Genomic DNA, 14,102 nt, shown 5'->3' on the forward strand with positions numbered 1-14,102 from the left:
ATCTCCCAAGTGCCTACTACTTGCAGGCACTGTGCTAGACACTAGGCTACAGCAGTAAGCCCCCAGGAGCCTCCTGTGCTGTGAAAATACGGACAAACAAGCCATCGTATTGACTAGCGATAGGTGCCCACATAGAGGGGCACTTGTCTCAGCCTGGGGGAGTTAGAGGCAACTTCTTATGGAAAGTGATCACTGAAGAATGACCTAAAGGGAGAAGGTGAAGAGAGGCAGATTCAAAAACGGAGCATGTATTCATCTGAGGGCATATATGTGATGTCTAGGTGCTTCATCTGTGTGTATCATTTAATCTAACAGGTACCTTATCAACTATAGTTGTCATTAGCCTCATTTTACAGACTAAGCGAAGGAGGCTCAGGCTTTGGACTTTCCCTTGGCCCCACAGCAAATGGCAACCAAGTTTCCAAGTTTGACTCCAAGCCTCATTCTCTTTCCATTACTTCCTGGGATAGCAATGTTCTAGTCTCAGTCCTCTACTTGGCACATAGAGATGTCAGAATGGAAGCCTTTAATCATGGTAGAAATGTCTGACTCTTTGTGAGCCCATGGACTGCAACCTGCCAGAGTCCTCTGTCCATGGGATTCTCCAGGCAAGAATACCGGAGTGGGTTGCCATTTCCTTCTCCAGGGCATCTTCCTGCCCTAGGGATTGAACTCGTGTTTCCTGCTTGGCAGGCAAATTCTTTACTACTGTGCAAGCTAACAGCTTGGTTGCTCAGTCCTGTCTGACTCTATGCAACCCCGTGATCTGTAGCCGGCCCACCAGGCTCCTCTGCCCATGGAGTTTTCCAGGTAAGAATACTGGAGTGGGGTGCCATTTCCAGGAAATCTTCCCAATCCAGGGAACAAACCCGTGTCTCTCACGTCTCTTGCGTTGGCAGGTGGGTTTTTCACCAGTGGCGCTGCTTGGGGAACTAAGAGGTAGCCCGTGTGACGCCGGGCACGACGCTTCCCTCCTCTGATGCCTTAACTTCCTAATGCATCAAAGTCAGGCTGCATTAGTGCATCACCTGATTTAGTGATGTCTAATTTCCCTCTCTCTTTAATCTGGCGTGGTTTGCTATAAACTTGGAGATGCTCCATGGCTGGAGTGGGGCTCTAGGTGCTGGGAGAGGGATGATAAGGAGAAAGGGCTGCAAGGTAGGAGGCCCTGGGACAGTAGGAAAGTGGGGAGAAAGAGGGTGTGAGATGGACTTTTACATCTAGTGCGTGAGGGACAGGGGCTGAACTTGGGTGACGGTGGGGATAGGGGAGTTATTGTCAGAGGGACACGGTCTTTGGAGCTGATCTTATCTGTGAATGTTCTCCTCCTTCATATGTCCATGCTGACAATAGGACTCTATCCTGTGTTGAAATCAGTGACAATATGATTCCACCCGTCCTTCCCAGGGCCCATCAGTTAGACCAAAGTCTGCTGACTTTCAGATCTGTCTTCCTTTCATTGAGAGCATGTGGCAAAATGCAAAACTATGGGCTCTGGACTGAGGTAGACCCTCGCTTGGGCCCTTACAAACTGTCGGCCGGGAACTGTAAGACATCAATGAGGAGGAGAAGAGAAGATATAGAACCTTTGAGGATTGGATTGGAAGCCAGATTTTGCCCCTTACTGTCTCTGAGACCTTGACTATGTCACTTTAGCTGCTCTGAACTTGACTTTCCTGTTCTATCAAAAACGTCAATACTTCCCATCTCGGCTTTGTCGTGAAGATTACGTGAAATTCCAGCTTCTGAGAACAAGGTCTGAGATGTAGGGCTCAGTTTAGAGGCGTCTCAGAAGCTCATGACTGCCAGTGGGAGGAAGTAGTTGCCCAAAGGAAGGGAGGAGTGATCTGGGAGGTGAGGGAAGAAAACGCGCTGTACAGACAAAAATACGGGTGTCAATTGCGCTTGCCCCACATTAGACTGGACCTACAGTCAATGGGAGCTCGCAGAAGGTTTGGCACTTATGCACTCCATAAACAAGCGCTGGATCTTCTTAGAGAAAGTATTTTCAAAGTACTTGTTCTGCGTAAGACTTCTTGCACTCGCATTATTATCTGGTGGGCCATCTGCTCTAATTAAAATTTCACGGAGCTGAGGAATTTAGTACCCTAACCTCAGAGCGCCTGGTACACTTGGTGTGTTGGAGGGTGATGTATTTGGAAAGATTAGAGGAGGATGAATTCTCTGCCAGCTTCTAACGAGGCAGAAGTGAAGGTTTTCTGCTAGGATGTTTTTGCTCTCTGGCACCGGGGGGTCAGAGATTAAATAATTTGCCACCAGACAGATGTTCTAAAGAGCTAATTAAAAAAACTGACACGTACCCAAGACCTCAGATAGTTAGATTTATATGCCTTTCTCTCTGGGAAGATCAAAATCACTGCAGCTTAAAAATCGCTGCACTAAATGCTATTTCCAGAGAGTTCACGATTGAAATGAAAGGAGCATCTTTAAAGACATTCTTAATGATATGATATGTGTCTCTTAATGATATGAGTGTGTCTGAAATCTGAAGGCACATTTCAAAGAAGTGGAAAATCTTAAAAACAAAAAAATACCCATGCTGGGCCTCATCCCAGACCAATGTCTGGAAGGAGGGCCCTGGCAACAAATTTTCTTGAACTCGCTGAATGAGTATGCAGCCGGGATTGCGTACTGCTGATTTAGAAATAAAACTGCTTTAATATCTGTTCTAATCTTGGAGATAAGGTCATGTCATATATAGAAGCAGGGTAGAAAATGGAGTTAGGCCTATTTGGTTAGAATGACAGATTGGCCAAGCTCTTACTCTGTTCTAGTTAAGTTACTTAACCTTGGTAAAGGTTAGAGTTTCCTTACCTTTAAAATATGGCTGTTAGTTCTTTAATGGGTTTTTGTAAGGGTTGGATGTGAACAGTGTGCCCATAAGTAAAGCACCTGCTATATGCCCAGCACAGAGTGGACACAATAATACTATGGTAGTTACCACCATTTTTTTTTTGTTTTGTTTTTACTAAAATGCTTTGTTGGGCATTTTCAGCCTACTTCTCAGGCATCTTAAGCCTACTTAAGCTTAAGCTTATTGATATAAATGAAAAGATGCTGAGCAGAAATGTGAAGATGAGCACACATCTACCTAGAGTAGTCAGCACAGTAGACCACCTTGTCATACTGCAAATATGTAAAGAAATCACAGCCAGATTCAGTCTAAGTGTATGTGTCTTGGAAGGATGGATAAATTACCTTTACTGCGAAAGAGCCTCCTGAAAGTGTTGTTAAAACTCTCTAGAAGAAATGTCAATAAAAATTCCACGTAGTATTTTGCACTGAAACCAACAGCTGATTCTCAACAATCACCTAGAAAGTGTGGGCCTGGCTGTGTCTACTTGGCTGCCAAGAAGCACAGTCAGTTACATCACAATCTAATTGCCCCAAAGGTCCAAACCTATAGTTTTATCAGGCGCGGTTTGATTGTTCATGCTCCTGTTTCACAGAAAAGGGAGAGGGAAGTTAGCTCTGTATTGCTCTCCCTTCTGCTAGTCTAGACTTTGGCTGTGACTTTAAGAGTGAACAGAAAGAAGGACCAGCAGTACCAAGCAGCCTTGCCTGAGGCCCCGACTCCAACTTCTTACCCTTTTAAGGCTGGAAACGCATGCCCTGTTTATACTGCGCTCCTTTATTTATTTGGGGAGAATACCTGGGGGGACTTGAGATAAGGCTGTGCCCTAAACACTATACAGCTTGCCTTTTTGCAGTTAGCATATTATAGAGATCATGGCAAACGTTAGTGTTTACTGCTCTCCTTAGACTCACATCTGGCTCTGGGCCAGCCACCTCCCCCTTCTCAATCTCAGTTTCCTCAGCTGCAAAGTAAAGGAATAAAATACACACATTATCATGTTCTCCTGATGATTAAATGAGAGTATGTAGATAAATAGCTGAGAAAAGAAGAGAAGCTAAACGCAAAGGAGAAAAGGAAAGATATACCCATGTGAATTCACCTGCAATGCAGGAGACCTGGGTCCGATCCCTTGGTTGGGAAGATCCCCTGGAGAAGGGAAAGGCTACCCACTTCAGTATTCTGGCCTGGAGAATTCCATGGACTGTATAGTTCACGGGGTCACAAAGAGTCCCATAGGACTGAGCGACTTCACTTTCACTTTCACCCATCTGAATGCAGAGTTCCAAAGAATAGCAAGGAGAGATAAGGAAGCCTTCCTCAGTGATCAGTGCAAATGGAATTCCAGTTGAGTTATTTCAAATCCTGAAAGATGAGCTGTGAAAGTGCTGCACTCAATATGCCAGCAAATTTGGAAAACTCAGCAGTGGCCACAGGACTGGAAAAGTTTGGTTTTGATTCCAATCCCAAAGAAAGGCCGTGCCCAAGAATGTTCAAACTACTGCACAATTGTATTCATCTCACATGTTTGCAAAGTAATGCTCAAAATTCTCCAAGCTAGGCTTCAACAGTACGTGAACCGTGAACTTCTAGATGTTCAAGCTTACTTTAGAAAAGGCAGAGGAACAAGAGATCAAACTGCCAACATTCGCTGGATCATCGAAAAAGCAAGAGAATTCCAGAAAAACATCTACTTCTGCTTTATCAATTATGCCAAAGCCTTTCACTGTTTAGATCACAACAAACTGTGGAAAATTCTGAAAGAGATGGGAATACCAGACCACCTGACCTGCCTCTTGAAAAATCTGTATGCAGGTCAAGAAGCAACAGTTAGAACTAGACATAGAACAACAGATTGGTTCCAAATTGGAAAAGGAGTACGTGAAGGCTGTATATGGTCACCCTGCTTATTTAACTTATATGCAGAGTACTTCATAAGAAATGCTGGGCTGGATGAAGCACAAGCTGGAATCAAGATTGCCAGGAGAAATATCAATCACCTCAGATATGCAGATGACACCACCCTTATGGCAGAAAGTGAAGAAGAACTAAAGAGCTTCTTGATGAAAGTGAAAGAGCAGAGTGAAAGAGTTGGCTTGAAACTCAACATTCAGAAAACTAAGATCATGGCAGCTGGTCCCATCACTTCATGGCAAATAGATGGGGAAACAGTGACAGACTTTATTTATTTATTTATTTTGGCTCCACAATCACTGCAGATGGTGACTGCAGCCATAAAATAAAAAGACACTTGCTCCTTGGAAGAAAAGTTATGACCAGCCTAGACAGCATATTGAAAAGCAGAGACATTACTTCACCAACAAAGGGCCATCTAGTCAAAGCTATGGTTCTTCAAATAGTCATGTATGGATGTGAGAGTTGGACTATAAAGAAAGCTGAGCACTGAAGAACTGATGCTTTTGAACTGTGGTGTTGGAGAAGACTCTTGAGAGTTCTTTGGACTGCATGGAGATAAACCACTCCATCCTAAAGGAAATCAGTCCTGAATGTTCATTGGAAGGACTGATTCCAAACTAAAGTCCATCACCGACTTGATGGACATGAGTTTGAGTATGCTCTGGGAGTTGGTGATGGACAGGGAAGCCTGGTGTGCTGCAGCCCATGGGGTCACAATGAGCTGGACACGACTGAGTGACTGAACTGAGATGTAGATAACGTTTATTAAATGTATGCCATGTCCTCTTCACTGTTCTAAGTGTCTTGCATGTTGTGAATATTAACATGTATTAACTTACAATCATCTGTAAAGTAGATTCCCTTTACAGATGAGGAAACTAAGGTGCGGAGTGGTTGAAACAGTTTTCCCAAGGTCACACCACCAGAAAGGGAGCTGCGATGTTTGGCTTCAGGCTTGTGCTATGCGTACTATATCCTGGGCGGTTTTGTAGAATGCATGTGGTCAGTATATTGCTTGCTCCACTTCCTTGCTTCCTCTGATCGGTTCCAATCTGAAATAGATGTGCCCTGGCAACCATGGTACACATAATAAGCATTTCCCAAGTGCTCACTGATAAATTAAGTAATTAAAAAGAGTACTAAGGGTCCAGGGCTTCCCTGATGGCTTACCGGTAAGAAATCCACCTGCCAACGCGGGAGACATGGGTTTGATCCCTCGGTCAGGAAGATCCCCTGGAGAAGGAAATGATAACCCACTTCAGTATTCTTGTCTGGAGAATTCCATGGATATAGAAGCCTGATGGGCTGCAGTTAAAAGGGCTGCAAGAGTTGGACATGACTTGGTGACTAAACCACAGCCACCCAAGTGTCCATATCGTTTTGTCTAGTAATGGATTTGTATTGAATTGTGTTTTTTGACACTTCACTTGCAAAGAAATCTCAGTGGCTCTATCTGGCCAAGTTCTCATTCAAGGCTCATAGTAGTCAGGTTCCAGACGCCCCTTCAACCTTATCATACCTCTGCTGTTTACCTTGCTAGAAGAAGTTCTCTCAAGGACAGACTTTAGTGTTGTCTTTGTATGCCTCTTCCTTAGAAGGAATCTAAAGGATTTCTATTGAATGACTGTGAGTCATCATGAATTGCTGCCCTGTTCCCATGTACAATCTAAAAGCAGGCACAGCCACTCCTTGGCTCTGATGGCTTCCTTTGTCTAGAGCCCCATCCTCCATAATCTCACATCCTAGTCCTGACACCACCAGCTACTGTGTTAAAGTCACAATGTCACTGGCATCATCTTGTCTTTTACTAAAATGAGCCTGCTAGGCTGCCACTAATTTGGCTTAAGTTTTAGTTGTTTTTCTCATGAGGATGATGGATTTTCATTCATTTGTCCACACTTCACTCTCTTCATCAGTAGATTTTGCCAATTTAGGCTTTAAAATGAAAGAACCCTATTTTACTGGCAAGTTAATAGAGGAATGGAGGTTTAAAAATACTACTGTCAAGTCTAACTTATATTACTTATCCAGGAGGGCCCTTTTTAATGCTTAAAACTTGCTTTATGAAAGAGAAAGGATCTAAGATTTATTTTGCACCCACTGGTCCTAACATGGTAGTAAGAACTTTTGTTATTGCTCTAGATTTTGGGAAGTTGAAAAAGGAATAAAACTTGGTAAGAGCCAGGCTTTGATGTCAGCAACATCTGGTTGTGAATTCTGGCCCTCATACCCTTCTGCTGTATGATCTTGGGGCTGGGAGGAGTCTCTTAATCTCTCTAAATTTAAGCTGTCTTACCTGTGAACAGATATGATATCCCACATTTTATATTTGAGACTGAGCAGGCAGCACGTGCATTATCATCAAGACTGTCACATAGATGAGGAAAGGGAAGCCCAGGGACATGAGTTCTGGCTCTCCAGCTTCCAGTCCAATGGCAGGACTGCACTGCTCCAGCCGCTCTGGAGTTGGGTGTGAACATATGACTTTCATGGGACAATGAAATGGGAGGATAAACGCTGTGTCTGCCTTTCACTTTTCTCCAGAAGCAGTAAGAGCCAGTGCTCAATTCACCGTGTTCTTGTCTCCCTGCTTCTGCAAGCGTGGCAAGCACAGAGATGGAACTTCTCTTGGCCTAGGTTGATGGCAGAAAAGCCAGGTATCCTCTGATGCATGCGGGATGAGTGACAGTTATGACCTTGTTGCTTTAAGCCACTGATTTGGGGGTGTGAATGAATTCTGGCATAAAAACCAGTAAGACCAACAACAACATCACAAACAAACCAGAAAACAACCAGAACTTCACCTTGTTTTAGATTTAGAAACCCTCAGAGGAATTTTTATTAAGGCTCTGTTAAATGGGAGAGGTTTGTTGTTTGTGAAACTTGAAAAGTTACCATAAGCTTTCATAGTAAGTAAACTCAGGGCTGAGCTTGAATGACCAAAAACGTGTTAATGAATATTTACAAAACTAATCTATATATTTACTTTTGTGAAAGACTGAAATGTAAAGTTCTTAGAAGGAATAAACAGAGCGAGGGGAATAGAAAGAGGATGCATGGGACAGGGTTTAGAAAGAGATACTTAAATACTGCCCTTTGTTTCATATAAATCTCTGCTCTAGTGTTATTCTAGAATACTGAATACTGAAAGCTGTTTTCTCCCCTTAGGAAAATATCAACATCGATGAGGCCTCCAGATGCTTGGTGAAACACATACTTGCCAATGAGTGTGACCTGATGGAGTCCATTCAGCCTGACATCGTCAAGCCGCATCTCACATCGCCCAGGGTTTTCAGCTGCTCCAGCTGTTCCAAATCCTAGTAGGCTGCGGTGCTGGAGTATGGTGGGAAGAATCCATCATCTCATGAATTGTGTCTCAAATCCTACCATCTTGGATAAATGTCAGGATGGGGATACACCTGGGGCAAGCCAAAGATCTATTCCTGTAACTTTCTTTCCTCCAAGAGAAATACAAATGTTCCTTTTTATATCCCCCCCCCCCGCCCCCAGCATCAGCACAGTGTTTACAAGCTTTTAAAATATTTAGTCTGTTACAAAATTCTGCCTTGTAGCTGACTGTAATTCTGCACAGAGTTGGCCTTATTATTTGCCTCTTTGGGTCAGCCAGGGCCTCAGGTCTGAAAGAGAAAGGGGACAAGAAGAGACTAGCTGTCAAGTTAAGCGCTGGCTTTCACTCTGCCCCTGGTGTCTTTGTCCAGACCTCAGCACATCCTCTGCTGCTCTGACAGGCCTATTAAGTAGAAGCTGTCCTTCCTCCAGAGATGACCTCCATTCCCTGCAGACCTGGAGTTGTCTCTGATTTAGCTCTTCAGAGTCTTGGACACAGGCTTCCTGTGCTTTCGTTGCTTTTATTGTCAACTGCCGTGCCCTGAATGTTGGTTTCTCTGAAAACTTTATGAAAAGACCTCCCCTGGTACGTGCCTTTCTGTTAGCGTTCTCTAACCCGAGCTGTGGGACTCTTCTGTATGTGTAATATATATTATATATATTTTCACAAGTGAAAAATAAAACATGAAAAAATGCTGTTTCCTTATTTCTGCAAGTGCTTCAAGTTGCTCAGTATTCTGAACTTTTTTTTTTCCTTTTGACTGTGTGTCCATTGTTCTCTCGACCCATTTCTAAAATTTAATTTCAAAAAAGGGATGTGAGGGGCGCATTTAAAGGAAGGGAACTGTTACAACTGAGATGAGTAGCGCATCTCATCGGTATCTACAGTTCATATTGGCATATAGGCCAAGAGTGCAAGCAGTGTTTGCTTAAGCAGGGGAATATATTTTCATATATTCTGGTCAGGAAAGCTGCCAAACCAATCAACATACAGAGAAACAATTGAAACACGCATGCTGATATCTTGCTTTACACGATGGTTGTGGTGCAGGCACGCTGCAGGTAGCTACTACTCTTGAAGGGCATTAGTTTTCATTGATGTTGATAATATACTCATAGGAACTTGGTAACAAATTTTTTTGGGGTGTCCTACCCATATTATCTTGGCATTCATTGTCTCCATAAATACCAACCACACTGCTTCCTATTATTTGTGCTTGTGATCCTTTCCCTAAGGGCATTCTCTGGCCCCTGGAACTCTTGATCCATGAGGCAGGCAGGCCAGTGAGTTAATATCTCCAGAGCATCCCTCAACCAATGACAGCAAGGATTGGGGGATAAATACCGTAGGTTCTTTTTCTTTCAGAAAGACCAGTTCTGAGCATGCTCTCTGCAGTCTCTTAGACGCCCACAGTGGGATTAATAGCCCTTGGCTCCCATAGGGGAGACCTTTCCACCTGCCTCATCCTTTATGGTATTTATTTCATCCTTATTGGCTTTCATCCTTATTAGCTTCATTTCCTTCTTTCCTCACTGCCTCACTCTTCCACAAGTGCTTCCTGGGTCACTTTCTAGATAAGCTACTTTCACTCAAATCCTTGTTTCAGGGTCTTATGGTAGAAACCAAAACCTGCCCAAGTTAGTTGGGACAGAAGTGGTTTAGGAAGCTGAGGCTTGACACCAGCTTTTGAACCAGATGACTCACTACCTAGGTGGTAGCAAGGACCCCCTTACTGGTGGATAATATGGGGGAACCAGTCCCTGGCCAGTTATAGCATCATAATTACTAACAGTCTCATCAGGGGGACTGAGATAGAATATAGTCAAAAGTAAATCTTATATTGCTCTTGTGTTGGAAAGACATGCAATTGCAGAGTCCATTAACTTCCATGAAACTCTACAAGGGAAAAAAAAAAATTTACAGGCTTGTGTCAGTCAACACTCGACTCGAGATTTGATGTAAAAATTTAAAGACTTCCAACCAGCAATCAAAGTGACCCTCACTTCCTTCAGCTCCAGGATAGACCATGCTGAAAATCAGGCCTAAGATTTGATTTTAGGAAAAGAAAAATATAAAGGAGGCCAAGTTCACAGAGCTAGCAAGACTTCTCCAATAAAATCAGGGTCTTTATAGGGAAAGAGTTGGATGCTGAAACATGCGAGGAAACATTTGGGTAGATGCTCTTAAGAGGCTTGAACCCAGAGAGTCTTCTGAAACTCTGCTCCAGAAAAAGAGGCCCTTGCCCTCTCCCGTGGAGAACAGCCAGTTACCATGTTAAAACCCCACCTCAGCAGGATGTTTTATAAGGTGATGTTTGCTTGGCGTGCTGCGATTCATGGGGTCGCAAAGAGTCGGACACGACTGAGCAACTGAACTTCCCTTCCCTTCCCTTCTCAAGCTCTGCTCCCACCTCCCTTCATTGCTTCTAGACAGATAACTAGGATCAAATCTCAGTATGACTTGAGTGGAAAAGAATGATCCATGTTTCAAGATGAGATGGATTATTAATCAAATGAACTATTGAACCTGGCTAATGATTGCTTCTAGGAATCAGGAGGATATTCTGAGGAACTGGTCTGGAGACACTGGATCAGAGAGGACAGAACGTAAGATCAGGTAACAATCTATTTGTTTGAGAGCACTCTTATGTGAGTTAATTTTTAACATTCTGGCAAGTACACCTGGAGCTGATCCCAACATGCTACTGGAATAGCCCTTAAAAGCTTGGAAATGATGTTGGCCTAAAATAAATGATGTGGTTATGCCAGAACCACCTTGGCAAAGCACTGGAGAAGACTTCCAAGGTCTCGGAGAGGTGGGCATGTTATAATGTATTTATTTTGTAAGGTCAAAAAAAACTACCAACTGATTATGTTCCCTGGGAGAGCCCACATGACACTTGCTTCTCTAGAAGAATAAGGTTGTTTAGTCACTAAAGCAAAAGTGAAGTCACTCAGTCGTGTCTGACTCTTTGCGACCCCGTGGACTGTAGCCTACCAGGCTCCTCCCTCCATGGGATTCTCCAAGCAAGAGTACTGGAGTGGGGTGCCATTTCCTCCAGGGGATCTTCCCGACCCAGGGATCGAACCCGGGTCTCCCGCATTCCAGACAGATGCTTTAACCTCTATGCCACCAGGGAAAGTCATGCCCAAATCTTTGGTGACCTCATGGACTGTAGCCCACCAGGCTCCTCTGTCCATAGGATTTCCTAGCAAGAAGACTGGAGTGGGTTGCTGCTTCCTTCTTCAGGGGATCTCCCCTACCCAGGGATCAAACTCACATCTCCTGCATTGCAGGTGGGTTCTTTACCACTGAGCCACCAGGGAAGTCCCCTAAGACCAATAAGGCATATCCCCAAAAGAGGGATGCCAACTTCAGTGAGGTCAGTTGTGCCTGTTCCCCGTAATCCAGTCTTGAGACTGCATGGTTCAAAATGTGGTTGTACTCTTAAGTGATACTGTATACGTATGTAGTGCTGAGTCCTAGATAGCTAGCATCAAAAGGGAGAGCAAAGCCTTCTGCTATCACTTTCAATAATCCACTTAAGAAAGTGGGCTTCCTGTCCTACTGTGTAGCCCTGGGAACTATATTCAATGTCCTGTGATTAGCCATAATGGAAAAGAGTATAAAAAAGAATGTGTATATTTATAACTGAATCACTGTGCTGTATGGCAGAAATTAACACAACATTGGAAATCAACTATGCTCCAACAAAATAAATTGGGGAAAAAAAAGTAAAAGAATGTGGTCTTTCCCTTTGTATTACTTCAGGTTTTGCTGGGTTAGAACTCTTGATAGTGCCACCAGGGGACACAGGAAATCTACGATTTCGGCTGCAGCCTGATCGCTTTTGGCTCTTATGCCCAGTGGCCAGCAGTCAGAGAAGGCAGTTACTGTAAGGACAAGGGTGATTCATCCTGATGGTGACGAGGCCATGGAGTTGTTGCTAAATACAGGAGAATGTCTGGAAATCATGGGACTTGCTGGCCTGCGTCTTGATGCGTCCCTGGTGAGAAATGAGATGGCAATTGCAGCTACAACATCTTGATGAGGACAGGCAACCAGGGGCTCGTCCTCTAAGGGCTCGAAAACGGACTCACTGCACCACACAACAAACCAGACAAGAAGCGGCTTGGTCTACAGAATGCAAGCAATAAAGGAGGGAAACGATGAATATCACTTATGGCTTCAGGATTAACTACAGCAGGAGACTACAGGCTTCCTGTTTTAAGTTCTCTCTTTCTTGGTCTCTCTTTTGGAACTATAACAAGTGATCTAAAAAAAAATAATAAATCAGTGAAAAGACAGAATGAACTTGACCTGCAACATGAGTGAAGCTGGGTAATGCACGAAGTGGGCTATGGTCGACCATAGCAGAGGAAAGACTGATGGCAGGAGGTGAAGGGGGCGACAGAGGATGAGATGGTTGAATGGCCTCATGGGTTCAAAGGACTTGAGTTTGAGCAAACTCCGGGAGATAATGAAGGACAGGGAAGCCTGTGTGCCGCAGTCCATGGGGTTGCAGAGAGTCATACACGACTGAGCGACTGAATAGCAACAAGAGAAGCAGAGGAGGTGAACAATCCATCGTGGTCCCCCGACATCCCCGCGATTCTACCTTAAAATGGTCTTTAGGTGCATGAAGCATATTTGTCTCGCACGCTGGACAGATGGGAGTGCTACAGAGTTAACGCCTTTAGGAGCAGCCTCATCTGAGACTAACGTAAACTGGGGAGGGAGGTGGGAGGCGGGTTCATGTTTGGGAACACATGTAAGAATTAAAGATTTTAAAATTTAAAAAAAAAAAACAAAACGTAAACTGGTAGATAAATACTTCAGCTTCCTCACCCCTCAGGGAGGATACACCTGAGCCTCGCTGTATTCACTCAGAGACCCTCAGCACTGCTGAGTCAAGTTTCACTCAGCGGCAACCTGCACATTATCACACCCTTTTTTTTCCCTTTCCTTCCCAGGGAAGCTCCTCCATCAATGCTCCCAAAGATCACCTCCCAGTTCAGAGATTTTTCATGTCTGATTGAGTTATAGTTGCAGTGGCTCTTGAAATGTCTGAGCATCGAGACAATAGCCCTTACTCCATGCAATTGCTAGCCCATTGCTTTTGTATCTAAACATGCACTGAAATGTGATGTCTAAGATATGCATGGTGAGATCAGAACTAAGTATAATAACCCTCATCCGTCACAGAAAATTGTTATGTATACTGTCTGCAAAATGAATATTCATGGATTCCTTCTCTCCCTTGACGAATATTCATTGAACAATGACTGTATCCCCACACTTGGCTGGGCACTGTTGTGGACATGTGAATAACCAAGTCATAGTCTCAGATCTTAAAGTGCTACGATCAGCTAGGAGACACAGACATGTAAATAATTCACCATGAGTCAAGAGAGAAGTCAGATGTCCAAACCAAGACATCTCTTCTGAAAACATGATTTGTTTCTAAATGCCGAGGCTGCAGCTACAAACGTATTTAAGGAAACAGAATATAAGGGCCTACATACATTCTTCCTGGGACACTGGGATCTAGCCACTTTAGACTACCCTGTTCAGCTAGCTCTTCCTGCTGTCTGCAATATTCTTTTCCTTTCTTTGTGTGGAAATCCTACCCATTCCTTAAAGACGAGCACTATGGCACAGACTTTTAGTCTCGCCTATCTCTGTGAGTGCATGGTAAGTCGAGTCAGTCGTGTCCAACGCTTTGTGACCCAGTGGACCATAGCCCACCAGGCTCCTGGGTTCAAGGGATTCTCCCGGCATGAATACTGGAGTGGGCTGCCATGCCCTCCTGCCATTCCCTACCCAAGGCTTGAACCTGGGTCTCACGTCTCCTGCATTGGTGGGTGGGTTCTTTACCGCTAGCGCCACCTGGGAAGCCTGTTTGTCTCTGTAAATGATGCCAATTTTCTTGCAGTTTGCACAGCTCTTGATTGATTCTGT

At 44.0% G+C, this 14,102-nt stretch overlaps 1 protein-coding gene across 1 annotated transcript in view; it reads left to right on the forward strand.

The window, feature by feature from the left end:
* RAB38 (RAB38, member RAS oncogene family) overlaps positions 1-8,846 on the forward strand; it is a 65,392-nt gene extending 56,546 nt beyond the window's left edge. Inside the window, exon 3 of the mRNA XM_004019394.5 lies at positions 7,961-8,846. Coding sequence (XP_004019443.1) covers positions 7,961-8,113 — 153 coding nt within the window. The 3' untranslated portion in view covers positions 8,114-8,846. The remainder of the gene's footprint in view (positions 1-7,960) is intronic.
* Positions 8,847-14,102: the final 5,256 nt, after the last annotated feature.

This window comes from Ovis aries, chromosome 21 (assembly GCF_016772045.2).
Source record: "Ovis aries strain OAR_USU_Benz2616 breed Rambouillet chromosome 21, ARS-UI_Ramb_v3.0, whole genome shotgun sequence".
Taxonomy (NCBI): Eukaryota; Metazoa; Chordata; class Mammalia; order Artiodactyla; family Bovidae; genus Ovis; species Ovis aries.